This window comes from Trachypithecus francoisi, unplaced genomic scaffold (assembly GCF_009764315.1).
Source record: "Trachypithecus francoisi isolate TF-2019V2 unplaced genomic scaffold, Tfra_2.0 Lachesis_group11, whole genome shotgun sequence".
In the NCBI taxonomy this organism is placed as follows: Eukaryota; Metazoa; Chordata; class Mammalia; order Primates; family Cercopithecidae; genus Trachypithecus; species Trachypithecus francoisi.
Genome location: NW_022681456.1, coordinates 112863271 through 112880564, shown reverse-complemented (window position 1 = coordinate 112880564; position 17294 = coordinate 112863271). Strand labels below are relative to the sequence as shown.

General features: G+C 36.4%; 1 protein-coding gene across 1 annotated transcript in view; it reads left to right on the top strand.

Annotated features, from left to right (window-relative positions):
• Window positions 1–17294, top strand: part of PIK3C2G (phosphatidylinositol-4-phosphate 3-kinase catalytic subunit type 2 gamma) — a 408211-nt gene that overhangs the window by 276848 nt on the left and 114069 nt on the right. The window contains exons 25-26 of the mRNA XM_033222744.1: window positions 4841–4997; window positions 13661–13770. Of these exons, the coding sequence (XP_033078635.1) occupies window positions 4841–4997; window positions 13661–13770 (267 nt within the window). The remainder of the gene's footprint in view (window positions 1–4840; window positions 4998–13660; window positions 13771–17294) is intronic.

Sequence of the window (17294 nt, the reverse complement as noted above, 5' to 3'; positions counted from 1 at the left end):
ATGTTTGCTTTGTACATAATTTCCAGAGTTCTTAATATACTCAGTGGGAGGAACAAGGAAAAATGAGCCTACTTCATCTTCCCAGAATCAGAAGTTTCACTCACAAAATTTTACCTCCAACCTAAATCTTTTTCTTCATGGTCCAGAAATGAGTATCCTCATTTTAATCTGCATTTGTATGTCTCAAAGTTACCTCAAATATAACTTAAGCTCAAGGCTGAGCCACCTCCGAATGTTGCACTGCAGTCTTCCTGCTACACAAGGGAAAAAGTTAAAGTTCTTCTTGGCACCTCTTCTCCTTCCCATTCTAATTATCATGAAACCCAATTGATTTTTTTTCTCTGAAATATGCTTTAAGTCTTCCCCCTTCTCTGTTATCTGTATGCCACAACTCTAATCTAAGCTATTATCATATCTGGTCAAAATTTTTTGCAAAAGTCTCTTGTCTGATCTGCTCATATACACCCTCCCTGTTCCAAACCCTTCTCTGTATTGTGGAGTAATCTTTTCAAAACATTATTGTTCTTATTTAATAAATTGATATTGCTTTTAGAACAATTGATTTTTAAAAATCTTTCACCTCACTTACGAGCCTTGCACAAATCTATTATAGAAGCTCAGTATTTGTCGATAAATAACTGTAGTGTATATCTCCCTGATTAGACTCAATTCACCTAATATACAGAAACATACCCTAAAACTCTATGTTTCTTCAGTTCAGTGGTGATCTGCAAATGCTTAATAATGATGATCTTGGTATTCTAATGACTATACAAGGAGATTTTATATACAGTATGGCTAGAAGGAAAACACGTGAAAGTAATAAACAGCAAACTATTAATTGTCCTGATATTTCTTTTTTTTCTTTCTTTCTTTCTTTTTTTTTTTTTTTTTTTTTTTTTGAGACAGAGCCTTGCTTTGTCTCCCAGACTGGAGTGCAGTGGCACAATCTCAGCTCACTGCAACCTCCGCCTCCCAGGTTCAAGCAATTCTTGTGCCTCAGCCTCTCGAGTAGCTGGGATTACAGGTGTGTGCCACTGTGCCCAGATAATTTTTGTATTTTTTGTAGAGATAGGGTTTCACCATGTTGCTCAGACTGGCCTCGAGCTCCTGGCCTCAGGTAATCCACCCCCCTCAGCCTCCCAAAATGCTGGGATTACAGGTGTGAGCCACCATGCCCAGCCTCTTGCTATTTCTTATATTAAGTGAATTTATTTGTCTGCTTAATAATTATCTGTAATATAAATGTTCTTACATTTCTAAGTATATATACATTTTTAAACCACCAACTCACTTCTCACCCCTATTGGAAATCTGTAAAATATTCAGTCTCTGCATTTAAAAAATAATAATAACTTCAGGGAAAAATGGTCATAAGTTAATGAAAATATTAACTTTGACAATAAAAATGACAGAATCATTACAAATATGTTTGTACTTATGACCTTCCCAAATAAATGTCAAAGTGTCACAAGCTCTTCTCTATATGAGCTATGTTTATTTATTGTTGTATTCATTGCATGTAAGAGAATAACGTCAAAATATTGTTTCCGATGTTAAGACTATATAAAAGGAAGGTGGGCTACTTCCTCTGCTCTTGAAAATCATACGGGTCATTTGGATTAAAAAAAAAGAGAGAGAGACTTCTTACTCTGACAAGGGTTGGGTTAATTGGAGAAGACTTGTAAGACAAGATTTTTGGTCCTGACCTCTAAATCGGTTTTAGAACATCAGGTGAGAAAGAGAGAGATTAAAAAAAAAGAAAAGAAAAAGAAAAAGAAAGAAAGAAACTAGTAGTTACAATATGAGTAAAAGATACGGAAGCAAGAACGGGGGGACTTGGGTAAGCAAAGGTAAAACCATTAATCTAGAAAAAACACAAGATAGGATAGTCACAACAAGAAATAGCTATAACTTATTTATATAGCTATAAATAAGAGATTTTCAATATATAATTCAAAATGTAATCACGGTACAGACCATGAGAGATCAAATAGTTTAGAATATTCCCTTTTGTCACAACCAATTTATACCTCAGATGTATAAGTAATGCTTAAATTTCAGAGATAAACTGCAACACATTAATTCTATAATGTAGGAATAGGTTTACATTTCAGTGCACTGATAAATTACATCCTAACTGAAGTTTCTACATCTTATAGGAATAGATGGGATTTTTTTGCACATGTGAGGTTTCTTTTCATTTATACACAAGTTTAAGGTAATTCTGAGATTTAAAAAAAAAATGCTCAGAAGCGAGTCATGAAAATCATTCAGAAAAGATACAGCATTTTATTTTGTTGGATCCACTGAAAATTTAGACTATGATAATGTTTAAACACAACTGAAATTTGTTTCTTTAATATCACTTTATATTTTGTTTAATTTGTATATGTTTCTCTTGTGTATTTAACTTTCTGTTATGGTGTTTCCGTATCTGATTTCTAATAATGGTGACCATGGGCAAAGGAAGTGTGTTATCTCATGAACTTGAGCATAACTACAGAAACCTTCCAAGATAAATTAATTTGGTCCACCATAATTCTCCTTATGGAAAAGAGAAAAGTATATTCATCATATTAGTACAAAAAGTTTCAGGAAGGTATAAAAATTAATACTCTTCTAAAAGTATTTCCAAAGTTCTACTCAATATAGTAAACACTGCATAGACAGTGGAAAAACTATTAGAAAACTATTACATATAAAATTAAAATTTTTTCTGATTATGAAAATCTATGATATTACTAAAACTCTACTAAAATGATGGCAATAGTGATGAATGAGTGAGTGATATATAAAAAATGCTATCAAATTCAATGATCCACTTATGGGTTTATGTAGCAAGAGAGGTTACATGGAGTAACACAGAGTACATTAAACCTTGGAATAAGGATGAGATTTTACTGATAGATTTTTGAAGAGACAATGAAATTTAGTGATAACAAGGTTCAGCTATAAGGACACTTGGCTGTTTGCAGACAATACTATTTAAAATTCGGTGAGTGCTTACTACATGCTAGGCTATGTTCTAAACACTTGCATGTGCTATGCCCCATTTGATTCTCTCAACAAGATCAAGAGTCAAGTGCTCTCATCTCCATTTTACAAAGAAGGAGATTGCAGCATGGAGAGAATAAGTCACCCAGAGTCATAGAACTACTATAGTAAGTGGTGGAGCCATGATTTGAAACCTGGTTAACAAGCCCACAGTCTGTGCCTCTGCAGGAGCCTCTCTCTAGTGTGAGCAATTCACAAATGTGCCACCCTCCCTATATGTCAGTTATTTATGTACATGTACATTTCCTAAGTTAATCGTCACAGCAATTCCAAGAGTTAGGTGGTTTAGAGGTGAAGAATCGAGACATAGCAGGACCAGAATTAGAACCTATGCTATATCTTATCTCATGTTTTCAATATCTCTTCTTCCAGCTTGGCTAAAGTCAAGAACTTATTAAATAATTCATAGAACATAGGTTGGATAAGTCAATGAAGGCCAAATAAAAAAGGATTTTGAACCAGAATTTTAAAATTTAGACATGATACTTTAGACATAGTCCTCAGTGTATGTATGTGCTCAATAAATTCTGTTGAAGAAATAAACAGAAGTGAAGGTACTGGTATTCTAGCCTTTCCTCCAGGCATTGTGGTAGCATGGATTACAAAATACATTTTCTAAATAAAATAATCATAGTTAAAAACTAGGGTGTTTGTTTTCTTTTATACATTTTGCCTGCAATTAGACTCCACTGTCCCAAACCTGCCACAAATTGGTGAAGTTATAGCTTTCTGATATAAATATCCGTACTACTGAAAGGTTTCATTAACTGTCAGATTAGTGAAATTTTTCACTCCATTGTATTTTTACTAAAGTAGCTAAGCATAGCAACAAAAAGAAAACAACTATGTTTTATTATTTAAAAACATAAGAGTTTCCTTCAATAATCCATGAATTTTTAAAATGCTACTTGGTCTAACCCTTCACCAAATTGGTGTTAAATTGGCCTAAGGTATCAAAACTCTATGTTCTTATTCAATGAGTGATAATTCCTCAAACAGGGATGTTTCCAGTCCTCTCTCTGCTATTCTCTGTTAGAATTGCTAATACTTCATCTCAGGCCTATCCATATCTTAAATGACATGATTAAAAAAAAAAAACTAACAAAGGTAGAGGACGTGGGACCATCTTCTCTCTGGTCTTTTGTTTTCTTATTTTTCCATCCTTAGACTACAGTGGTCAGTATGACTTACATAATAACATGGTCTACTCATATTCTTCCTTTCTGATCAGCAGTTTTACTGGGTCTAGTGTGAAATAAAATATAGCTACCTTTTTTCCCTTTCACTAAGCAGATGCCAGTGAATTAGTAACATCTGCTTTTTACTTAGCTTTTACCAGAAACTTTTTTCCTAAAGGGTCATCATTTAAGGCAATTTTTTTAATACTATAAGGTTAAACACATCTGTTTGATCATATCAAAATTTAGCAGAAAATGTATTTTTTATAGACTCCATAAATATCACCTTCACTCTGAATTGGTCTTTATGATACTTTTAATGAATAGTATTCCCCTCCACATGTAATTTAGAATTAAACATTTCAGACAATATAGTTGACATTGTAAAATATCTTATCCTTTTCTCGCTATTGCAGCCCAGTTATTCAAAGCCTACAATTATGCAGTTTCTCAAGCTGTCTCACAATGAAGGAAATGTATCTATTATAGTAGAGAAAAAAAAAAAACAAGAAAATTCAAATGAAAATAAGTCGTTATAACTGCTGATTTAACCTGACAAACCATTTCTCTTCCTTTGAATGATTGCTACTGTTTTTGGTTTATAGGGACCGAGCTCCTTTCATTTTTACTTCAGAGATGGAATACTTTATTACAGAGGGTGGGAAAAACCCACAGCATTTCCAAGATTTTGTGGAACTTTGCTGTCGTGCTTATAATATTATCAGAAAGCACAGCCAACTGCTCTTGAACCTGCTAGAAATGGTAAGTCCCTTGGGAAAGAAAAAAACAAAAATAATAAGCTTCATTTATGCCTCTGCTTCAGTAGTCTATTTTTACTAATGGCTTGGAGTTCCCCAAGGAGCTATTCAGAAGAAAAAGGAATGAGCAAACTAAGAGTACCATTGTACAGCTTATAAACATATTCCTGAATAATTTAATGTATTCATTCATAGTTATTGTCTCAAACATTCCTATTCATATCAATATTGATGCATGTAGGGGTTATCCCACTATATTTTGACTAATGTTCAAGGACAGTCATTTTAAAAATAATGCTTTCAGTCATATTGGGCACTAGGATCTTTCAAAAATGCCTTATATATATTATCTCACTTATGTATCATGACAACCTAATGTAGAGCGGGCAAGAATTGTCCCTGGCTCTCCATTCCAAACTCCACCTTTGATCACTTGCCAATTTCCCACATTAAGAAACTGAGGGTCAGAATTGGAAAGTGAGTTGCTAGCGACTCAACTTTTAGTGGTATGCATTAGATGTACTGAGTCATCGTCCTACACACTCTCTTGTGACCAGCAGGGGAAAATTTAAGGTTTTATTCCACTGTCCAATTTAAAGAGATGGAGACCAGATATGTAGCATGAAGGAAGAAAAATCTGATAGAAATATCTTCTAGGAGAGGGATATAGTGACTCCTCTAGGCATGTACATACACACTAGGGATTGCAGCAAACTGTACGTGGGAAACATACATTTGGTCTATCAGCATGGGATTTGGAATCTATGAAAAACAACTGATTTAGAACTTCCAGATGACAATAATTCTACCACATGTTGTTAAGGGTACAAACGTGGCAGGCAGACCTTTCTGGGTTTCAATCCTAGTTTGGCATTTTACTGGCTACATTCTTCAGGACATATTACTTAACCCCCAAAAGACTGTTTCCTTATCTATTAAATGAAGATAACAACATCTACCTTGTAGAGTTAATGAATAAATGACCTAACAGTGAATTCTTTGCATGACCTAGGCACTGTGCTAAGTGCTGTATGTGTATTAATTGTTTTAAATTGCTTTGTGTGTATTAATTGATTTAAAATTCATAATAACCCTAACAGATCATTAACAAAAAGCACTTAGCACAGTGCTTGCCATTTAGTAGACTTCAGTTCATTTATGTTCTTATACTAGATCCTTGTTAATTTATAAGAACACTGTCCAATGTAATATCCTCTAGTCACATGTTTGTTTATATTCAAATTAATTTTTATTAAACAAAATTTAAAACTCCATTCTTCAGTTTCACTGATCACATTTCAAGTACTCAGCAGCCACGTTTGGCTAGTGGTAGCATATTGGTCAGCACAGATAGGAAACTTCCATCACCACAGAAAAGTTCATTGGTTAGTACAGAACAAACGTTAACTTTGTTGCAAGGAAGATTTGATTTGGATTATTGTTTTACCTTTCAAACAACATATTCACCTTACTTCTCTCCACCTTGCCTTGAAAGATAAGTATCTCTAAAAATATTATAAACATGTCCTTCATATGCAAATATACTGGTTTCTTCTCGTGTAAAGTGGATATATAAAGTTCTACGCATCTCCAAAATCTACAGGTTGGCTTTTCAGTAATAGCCAAGGATTCTTATTGGTAAATCTGCATTCTAGCTCCCAATTCTATTAGGCCATTTTGCAAGTATGAAATGACTAAGGTTTATAATGTGACTGTACCACAAACAAACAAAAAAAACCCACAAGGATTAAGTCTGTGATTCTGACCCCATTTAAATAATAAATATCCAGGTAGAATCAAGCTCATGAATTCATGAGCTCTTGTTTACCATAGGCTAGAAACTGCAAGGATACATTAACATATGATGAAACCCAGAGTCTTAAAATTTTCAGTTTAATGAGAAAGACAAAATTAATTTACATAAAAAACCGAGGTGTGGCCGGGCATGGGATTATGGGTTCATGCCTGTAATCCTAGCACTTTGGGAGGCCAAGGTGGGTGGATCACGAGGTCAGGAGATCCAGACCATCCTGGCTAACAGGGTGAAACCCCATCTCTACTAAAAATACAAAAAATTAGCCAGGTGTGGTAGCAGGCGCCTGAAGTCCCAGCTACTCAGGAGGCTGAGGCAGGAGAATGGCGTGAACCCGGGAGGCGGAGCTGGCAGTGAGTCCAGATCATGCCACTGCACTCCAGCCTGGGAGTCCAGAGCAAGACTCCATCTCAAAAAAATAATGATAATAATAACCGAGGTGTCCAGCATTTCTAAATGCCTATAATGATATAAATAACTACATATGAGGAGTAGTACCAAATTTTAACAACTGCTTTAACCCGCTCCAGATATTTCAAAAATAAATCCAAAACAGAAAAGCACAAATATAGGTTATGCTGTTTCTCAGGTGACACTAAAATTATACTGATGAAAACTGAGCATGTTAAAATAATGTGAAAGAACAGCTCTGTGGAAAAAAAATAGATTCAGAAAGCTATCAGTGGGCTTTTTTTTCTCTTGTTTAATAAACTTTTCTATATACCTTAACAAAGCATTCAGCATTGAGTCATGATATATTAAACAATCGCCAAAGAGAATATATAGTGATATTTTATTTAAAAGAAGTAGCCATATGGTATTTTATTCATAAGTATTGAAATAATTTATCATTAATCAGTTGTTGAAAATTTCTGGAATATAGTATATCCAAAAAAAAACTTCTATGCTCTAATTATTCAGCTCCTTTAGGCTAAGGAAGAAAATTTGGCAGTGGAAGGCACTAATCCAGAGTAAACATATAATCTTAGATTTAGGCTCTCACAGAAATTGAAATAGAGATCAGAAGCAATGTGGACCAATTAAACTAATGCATAAATACATGTAAAACAGCACCGTGTTATTACCTCAGTTTCTGTTCATTTACCTCTCAACTCTCTTCTCAATTTTGTATCTTATGAGACTCTATAGATCATCAAAGCATTTAGTGAAGGTTTCAGGACCACACTTTCTCTGGTATAGCTTCTTATAAAATAAAACCAAGTTTAAATTTGTGAAAGACTATTTTCAACTTATGTATGTAATCTATTCGTTAATTCTGTCTCAACCTGACTCTTTTATGTTAAATTCTTTAAAAAGAATTCAGTCTACTTACCATGACCCAGTTACAACTTGAGAAATACTTGACATGAGTTATAAATTCTATCTTGTGCGAATGATCAGTCCCCAGGATTATGGGCCACAAGCATTTCGTGGGTCCACTACAGAGTTAATGGCTCATCCTTGGTAAAGAGCAGCATGCCTCCAGATATCCATATTGCTTTTTATTTACTCCTGAGAAAAGCAGGGAAAAAAGTAATCCATGAAATTCCCATCTTGCTTAAAAGTAACATCTGTAGGAGACCCAAGAGTGTTGCCGGCTGAGTTCACGAAAATAAAAGCCTGTGTTTCATCAGCTTTTCTCTCATTAAAAAATCAATATCAGCTATTATGGAAGGCTTCCAGAGAACACAGAGACCATTTGCCCAGTTTAAAATGTTTATCACACCCATTATTATATCAGATATTTCCCATCAGAAATCTTTCTAACTTCTCTATGTGATGGGGAAGAGTGTCTGCTTTTCTAAGCATAACTGTTAAAATAGATTTGGACTTCGTAGGAAGAGAACAGAAGTAAAGACTTCAAACATGTTCCTGACCTTTAAAAAGGGAGATATCTATTCATTACCTGTATCTGTTCACTTCCTGTTCTAGTTTCACTTTCCCTTTGCTATTGCCCCAGTTAAAGTTATTACCCATGCAGTCTGGAGTGGGAGGCACCTGAACCATGTGGCTGGGGATCAGAGAAGAGACATAGCTGAGTGCACCCGGCTAAGAGGCCATCCTTACTCTGTGATACACAGAGTCAACACTCAAAGTCTCCTCTCCAAGGAACAGAACACATTAATAAGGCAAACTTGGCACATGTTACCTTTAGTCAGATACATGGTGGGGAGAGAACTATTATAGGTTCATCTGGTATGAGGCAGTCTGTACTTGGCAGCTAGTGTGTGACATGTGTGGGTTATGTGTGTGGGTGTTGGCAAGGGAACGAGTAAGTATAGGGTCCACTTTCCAGAGAAATGTTTGATAGAGTTCTAACCAAGCAGGTGTGAACTCGGGGTATCCAGAGAAACTGGAATGCAATTCAGACCTTACAGAAGCAGCCTGTCCTTAGAAAATAGTTATGGTATGATAAAGAAGAAATCTGCCTCAAGGAGCACACAGAAGTCTCTATACCTCTTAGTACAGAACTAGTAAGATAAAACCTAATCTAGATTCTAGTGACTATCGGGAATTTGCCTTCCTATGGTTGAGTTTGTTAAGTTTAGTAGTCAGCATTAAATTTGCTAATTGTATGTTTTCATTGCTTAATAGCATCAAGTATTTTTTTCTCTCTTATTTTAAACTTTTATTTTAGATTCGGGGTACCTGTGAAGGTTTATTATATAGGTAAACTTCTGTCACAGGGATTTGATGTGCAGATTATTTCATCCCAATAGTGATCTTTCCTGCTCCTCACCCTCCTCCTACCCTCGACCCTCAAGTAGAACCCAGTGCCTGTTGTTTCCATCTTTGTGTTCATGAGTTCTCACCATTTAGCACCCACTTATAAGTGAGAATATGCAGTATATGGTTTTCTGTTCCTGCATTAGTTTGCTAAGGATAATAGCCTCCAGCTCCATCCACGTTCCAGCAAAAGACATGATCTCATTTTTTGTAAGGCTTCATAGTATTCTATGGTGTATATGTGCCCCATTTTCTTTATCCAGTCTGTCACTGATGGACATTTAGGTTGATTCCATGCCTTTGCTATTGTAAATACTGCTGCAGTGAACATTTGTGTGCATGTGTCTTTACAGTAGAATGATATACCCAGCAATGAGATTGCTGTGTCTAACGGTAGTTCTGCTTTTAGCTCTTTGAGGAATCACCACACTGCTTTTCACAATGGTTGAACTAATTTATACTCCAGCCAACAGTGTATAAGTGTTCCCTTTTCTCCGCAGCCTCGCCAGCATCTGTTATTTTCTGACTTTTTACTAATAGCCATTCTGACTGGTGTGAGATGCTATCTTATTGTGGTTTTGATTTGCATTTCTCTAGTGATCAGTGATATTGAGATTTTTTTCATATGCTTCTTGACCACATGTATGCCTTCTTTAGAGAAGTGTCTGTTCAAGTCCTTTGCCCACTTTTTAATGGGTTTTTTTGTTTTTCTCTTGTAAATGTGTTTACGTTTCTTATAGATGCGGGATATTAGACCTTTGTCAGATGCATAGTTTGCAAATATTTTCTCTCATTCTATAGGTTGCCTGTTTACTCTGTTGATAGTTTCTTTTGCTGTGCAGAAGCTCTTATGTTTAATTAGATCCCACCTGCCAATTTTTGCTCTCATTGTGATTGCTTTTGGTGTCTTCATCATGAAATCTTTGCCTATTCCTATGTCCAGGATGGTATTGCCTAGGTTGTCTTCCAGATTTTTATAGCTTTGGGTTTTACATTTAAGTCTTTAATCCATCTTGAGTTGATTTTTTAATATGGTGTAAGGAAGGGGTCCAGCTTCAATCTTGTGCATATGGCTAGCCAGTTATCCCAACAGCATTTATTGAATCAGGAGTCCTTTCCACACTGCTTGTTTTTGTCAGCTTAGTCAAAGATCAGATGGTTATAATTGTGCAACCTTATTTCTGGCCTCTGTTTTGTTTCATTGGTCTGTGTGCCTATTTTTGTACCAGTACCATGCTGTTTTGGTTACTGTAGCCTGAATCATGTATTTTTTTTATTCATTTATTCATGCATTCATTATAGCAGACATTTATTAAAATCTACCTATTTTCAAAGCACCATCCTGGGCAATGTACATAATTCAACATTAAATACAAATCCAGTTCCTGTTCTCAAAGAACTTAAGATCTAACGTGATAAACATACATATGAACAAAACACAGTAAAAGCTAGGAAGCAATAAGTACTGTGAAAGAAGTAGAACCAAGATATGATTGTACAAAGAAAGCAGTCATTAAATCTCATCACGAGGATCAGTGATGCTTCAAAGAGGAAGCTGAGCCTTGAAAAAGAATCTCAGTAGACAAGAAAAGAGAGAAAAGGCAATTCCAGCTGAGAGAAAAATGTATGTATGGAGGTTTAATGAACATGGGCATGACGTGTAGTAAATGAAGGTAACCAAGTGTGCCCAGTCTGTGCTACAGATGGAAATCTCTGTAGAAGATGAGGCTGGAGTGATAGGTTATAGTGTGATTAAAGACATTTGTGACCAGAATGAGGATTTTAGACTTTAGTACCTAGACACTTGACAAACTAGAAGTTTGTATGCTTATAATGAAGAAGTACCATTATCTACCTGGGATCTTAGGCAGATAACAGAGTTTATGTAATTAAAGAGATAAGGATTGGAGAACAAGATAAAAGTTATTCAAGATATCTAGGCAAATGAAGATGAGGGGCTGAATTAGGACAATGCTAATTACAATGAAAAAGGGGAATGAATACAAGAGACTGCTGAGGAGTGTTTTTAATGAATGAAGTAATTGATTGTAGGAACCAGGAAAAAGAGAATCAAAGAAGATATGAATTTCTTGTTAGTTGGGCAGTGGTGGCAGTGTAAATGAAACAGAAAAAAAGAAGGAAAAGTTTATGTGAGAAGAGAATTTGCTGTAATTTAGATGTCATGAGTTTAAGATGCTAATAGATCATCCAGGAGGAGAGACAGTTGACAACTCTCCAGGACTCCCTCATCCATCTCCTTGGTTTCAATTATCATTTATATGCTAATGACGGTCAAATCTGTATTACAGCGTGTGTTTTGGGCCCCTCACAGCCCTCTCAATATGTCCAATCAAGCTCCCAGTTTTCTGAATTCTACTTTCTACATTTATTTAAAATCCAATGACTGATCTTCATTCCGAACCAGTCTCCTAATCTAGCCTCTTACTGGGCCTCATTTTAGTCCGTTTTCCATACATAACCACAATGATTTTTCAAGACACAATTAAATCTCTTACTCTCATGTTAAAACACTTAAAGAGCTTTCTTGGTTTTTTTGTACTTTAGGATAGAGTACAAAATCCTTAATGTTGCCAGAATGTCTTATCCTACTTGCCTTTCATTTCCATCTCTTGCTGCTCACCCACGTAATACTCAGTTCCAGAAAGCCAGCCTAGATTTCCTTCTGCAGACACATTAAAGACATCTTGCTTTCCTTTGTACATCTCACTTTCCCATATATGCTGCTTCCTCAGCCTGGGTGGGAATGGTGGGAAAAAAGAATAGTTTTTATACCATCCTTTTTCTCATTTGAACTTCATCAAGTTAATCACTATTTCACCCATTTTCCAAAACCATATTCTTACTTTACCCTTTGTTTTAAGGATCGACAGTATTATTCTTAACTTCTTACTGTAAGAGGGCCTTTGTTCCAGAGCAGTAAATAATTTATCATCTTAGTCACAGAGGTACTGATAACAGTCTTCTTTTTTTTTTGTTTTGCAAAGTTCAAATTTAGTTTAGAAAGTTCTATTATTTTCTAAAAAACATTGTCTACAACTAAAGAGATTATAAGTCCTTCAGTCTACACCATAATATAAACAAAATATCTTCCTGAAAATTAGCAGGAAAATACCTTATACAATTTATCCTTAATTATTTATTGACTTAGTAAATATAATCACCACTTAAGTAGGGAAAATTGTATTCTTTTAGTGAGAATCATGGAGTCATAAAACAATATAGGATTAAGAACCGGAGGGGTGAGTTTTATACTCTATGTTTGAACATCATTTGACCCGGACATATCACTTACAGTTTTCTGGAGATTAAGCTTTTCTTCTCTAAAATGAGTATTATTAGATAATTTTTGTGTAATATTTTATAATGTATAAAGCTCTTTCTCATTTTGCATCTATTTTAAAAATGAGAAAATGAAGACTCAAAGAGGTTAAGGAACTTCCTCAAAATCACACAGATTTTTTTTTTTTTTTTTTTTTTTTTTTTTGAGACGGAGTCTCGCTCTGTCACCCAGGCTGGAGTGCAGTGGCCGGATCTCAGCTCACTGCAAGCTCCGCCTCCCGGGTTCATGCCATTCTCCTGCCTCAGCCTCCCGAGTAGCTGGGACTACAGGCGCCGCCACGTCGCCCGGCTAGTTTTTTGTATTTTTTTAGTAGAGACGGGGTTTCACCGTGTTAGCCAGGATGGTCTCGATCTCCTGACCTCGTGATCCGCCCATCTCGGCCTCCCAAAGTGCTGGGATTACAGGCTTGAGCCACCGCGCCCGGCCAATCACACAGATTTTAAATGATAGGTCCACAAATTCTGACATGGGAATAATAGTATCATGTTTATTTCACTGGTTGATGATGAGAATAAAACTGAATTATTAATCTACAAGAATTTTCCAATGATAGTGGTTCTTTTATTATAGTTGTTATTGCTGTTGTCTCTGCTACTTAATAGGAGAGGTTAAAAAGCATGAACTTACGTGCATTCATGTATATAAACTGAGAGACATTGCCATGCAAACTTGGGCCTAGATGTCTCTGGGTAGAATTAATCAAGTAAGCTTGACTGTGTCTGCATTTATTCTGTCTTCTTTTTGCTTTGTTCTTGTTGTGGTTAAGATGCTATATGCAGGACTGCCTGAGCTAAGTGGAATTCAAGACCTGAAATATGTGTATAATAATCTTCGTCCGCAAGACACAGACCTGGAAGCAACAAGTCATTTTACCAAGTAAGATCAGCTATGAATGTGTGAGCATGGATGAATGAATGTAAGCAGACACATGTTCCACAATGGAGATGATTTCAGGTTGACCAGTCATCGGTACGAAGCTGTCGTTTCTAGAACAAGCTTGTGTTGCCTTTTCCAAAGAGCAGAAAGGAAGCAATGTGAATGTCTAGCACAAGGCCTTAGTCAGTGTTTCTGCAGCATGTCATTGTTTGCTAACCAGCCTCTTCATCTAACAGATTGCTCAATAAGAGGTCATTAAAAAGAGCAAGATCCTCTGACATAAATAAATTGGTTGTTCTACTTGAAATATGTCCAGAAAAACAATTTGGTAAAAGAGATTTGTGATGAGATATGTATTCACTACTTTCATCTATAAGACAATACACATATTGGGATATTTGGTCAAAGACCTGTGACTCTGTTCTACCTTTAATCTATTTTTTATTAAACAAGTCTAGCAAAACACTAATGTATATTAAGGTAAGAATCTGGGCAGAATATGATGAATATCAATTAGACCCCAAATCTAGTCAAAAGGGCAGTACGTTTTATAAGATCCTTTTGAATTTTCATTTTTAAATAGATATATAATTCCTGGCAAATTTTAGGTGCTCAATAAATGTTAGCAGTTATTATTTTCCTACAAACAGTAGAGAAAAGCTGCATTCTTTCTTTCCTGTAACCTCTTAATTGTGGCCTTGAGTCTAATTTTTAATTGTTCTAATATTTCCACTAGAAATTTACAAACAGAGATTATATTCTTTCAAGTGGAATGTATGCTTTAAAGAAAATCATGATTATAATAAAACCTTGTCCAGGTTTTACTTTTTCTCTCATCCTTCCAGAATATACAGCAAGAAATTGTTTCTCATTCCAATGGTGGCTTCATGGGGATGTCTTACATGCCTGGGGAATTACTCTTGGCTCAGGGATTTCTGTTTCATGAACTTGAATGCGTACGCTGCCCTTGTTGTTGAAAAGAGGCAATGTGGCTGGGCGCGGTGGCTCAGGCCTGTAATCCCGGCACTTTGGGAGGCTGAGACGGGCAGATCATGAGGTCAGGAGATCGAGACCATCCTGGCTAACACGGTGAAATCCCGTCTCTACTAAGAAATACAAAAAAAAAATTAGCCAGATGTGGTGGCAGGCACCTGTAGTCCCAGTTACCTGGGAGGCTGAGGCAGGACAATGGCGTGAACAGCGGCGGGGGGGGGGGGGGGAGGCGGAGCTTGCAGTGAGCTGAGATCCCACCACTGCACTCCAACCTGGGCGACAGAGCGAGACTCTGTCTCAAAAAAAAGAAAAGAAGCAATGTGACAGAATCACAAAATATTACAGCTAGAAGAGCCTTTATAGTTTATTTATTCTGACAATAGACATTCAAGTGAGAAAAACTGAGATCAGTAATAAATTAAGTGCTGTAGCTTACTATTAGTCCCTCCTGAAATAGGCAAAGCCATATATGTATTTGGATGAAAAAAGTTCTTTCAGGTCCTGGCCAAAAGAAAAATGTAAATAGGCTTTATTCATCTGCCAGAGTTCCATCTCTTCCTATCCCTCTACTTCTTGGGACACACTGAGATCTGTAAAGAGCATGACTTGGATATCAGTGATCTTTCCTATGGTGACTCATCTCCCCTTCCCGTTCAAGAGGACATGAACTAATGTGGGAAGTAGATCTGAAGCTAGAACCTCATGGCGGTGAGGCAGACCTTGTGATCCTGCCTGTATACCTCGGCCAGGACAATCTTCCCACTTACCAATGTTATGTGGTATGTTCTGTTAATTAAACTTCTTCTTACTTCCTAGGACCTTATAATCTGATTGTCTTTGCCAAGGTTTATCCAACCACCTGCCCCTGCCTCCATTATTCCACATGAATCCTTTTCTGGGTAGGCCATTCTCTCCATGTACATTCATTCCTGCTTTGTCTGTTTAACTCACATTGCTAACCTCACTAGAAATGCTCCAATGGAATCATAAAATTTCTGGAATACAGGAAGATTCTGATCTAACTTTTAATCCCACCCATCCCTTGATATTCTGGACAGCTAGTACCTCGTCCATGAAACCTTATCTGATCATTCCAGTACTCCCCAATCTTTTCTTCTATAATTCTCCTGAACATGCCATCTTTTGCGTTGTCCTTAATTTATTACTGAACTACATACTGTTTTGTTTATCACTTTAATTAATATATTGATGAGTTACATCAATTTCTCCCAAGTAAAGCACGGAATGTATTCCCACTTCTAAGAATATCTGAATGTGAAACAAGCCCTATTTAACAGAAAATACAATTTAAACATCAAATATCAAGTATATAAGAAGCATATAATAACTACAACTTAATGCAGTGCTTCTTGTGTGTCAAGTCCTGTTCTAAGTGCTTTTCTTACAGTAATGTATTTAATTGTCATAACAATCCTTTGAGGTATTAATATCTTTATCTACATTTTTATACTAGTGAATTGAGACCCCAGGGAAGTTAAATAATTTACCAGAGAACATTCTCTATGCTCAAAATCACCTCTTCCATATGTGGGCTCTCAGGAATGTGCTGCTTTGTATTTCAGACCACAGTCTTCTCAAGGTTTTTCAAAGCCTGCATTGGCTGAAGTTTGACAAAGATATATTCTTCACCCTTTCTCAGGCACTAATCCTCTTATCCGGAATACCTCAGGCATCAGCAGAGAACAGAAGTTCCTTCCTGGAACTGTTATCTCTATGCTACCACCAGGAGTCCCCTGGGTGTTTGGTTCCAGATCTGCTTTGCAACCTTGAGAGACCCCTAACCGGTTCTTGGCTGCTGACTGCCTGGAAGGTACCTTCCTTCCTTTTCCTTTTGGGGCCCATTCCACAATGCCATGAGCCTCTCTCTACTTTTCTTCTCAGAGAAATATCCCATGAGGCTCACTATCCCCTAACTTCCAAGAGCCCATCTCAGTCATATTTTTTAATCTAAAAGTCTCAATTGCATACCTTTATTTTTAGATATGATTTAATGTGCAAGTAGCATATCTGTTCAATTTCTCTCTGTTTCTTGCTCAGCATATATACATCAAGCACTGAGGATCTTTTCTATCACACATCCCATCTAGCACTACGAACAATCTCTTACAGAGAGGCCAGCAGCCTCCGTTAATTGTAACTGTAACTATCATTTGAAAATGTTTCCTGAGATCTATCATTTGTACATTATACATTTCTGAAACAAATTATGCATTATGTCTTTTGAAAAGCCTTAAACAATGAATAGAGTGAATTTATGAAAGTAGCCGGGATAATTGAAAACAACTTTAATGAAACTCTAAATAACAGGATACCCATGATTCAAATAACAGTCAGAAATTATGTAGACTTGTTCCAAGATGGCTGAACAGGAACAGCTCCAGTCTACAGCTCCCAGCATGAGAGACGCAGCAGACGGGTGATTTCTGCATTTCCAACGGAGGTACCAGGTTCATCTCACTGGGGCTTGTCAGTCAGTGGGTGCAGGACAGTGGGTGCGGCTCACCAAGCAA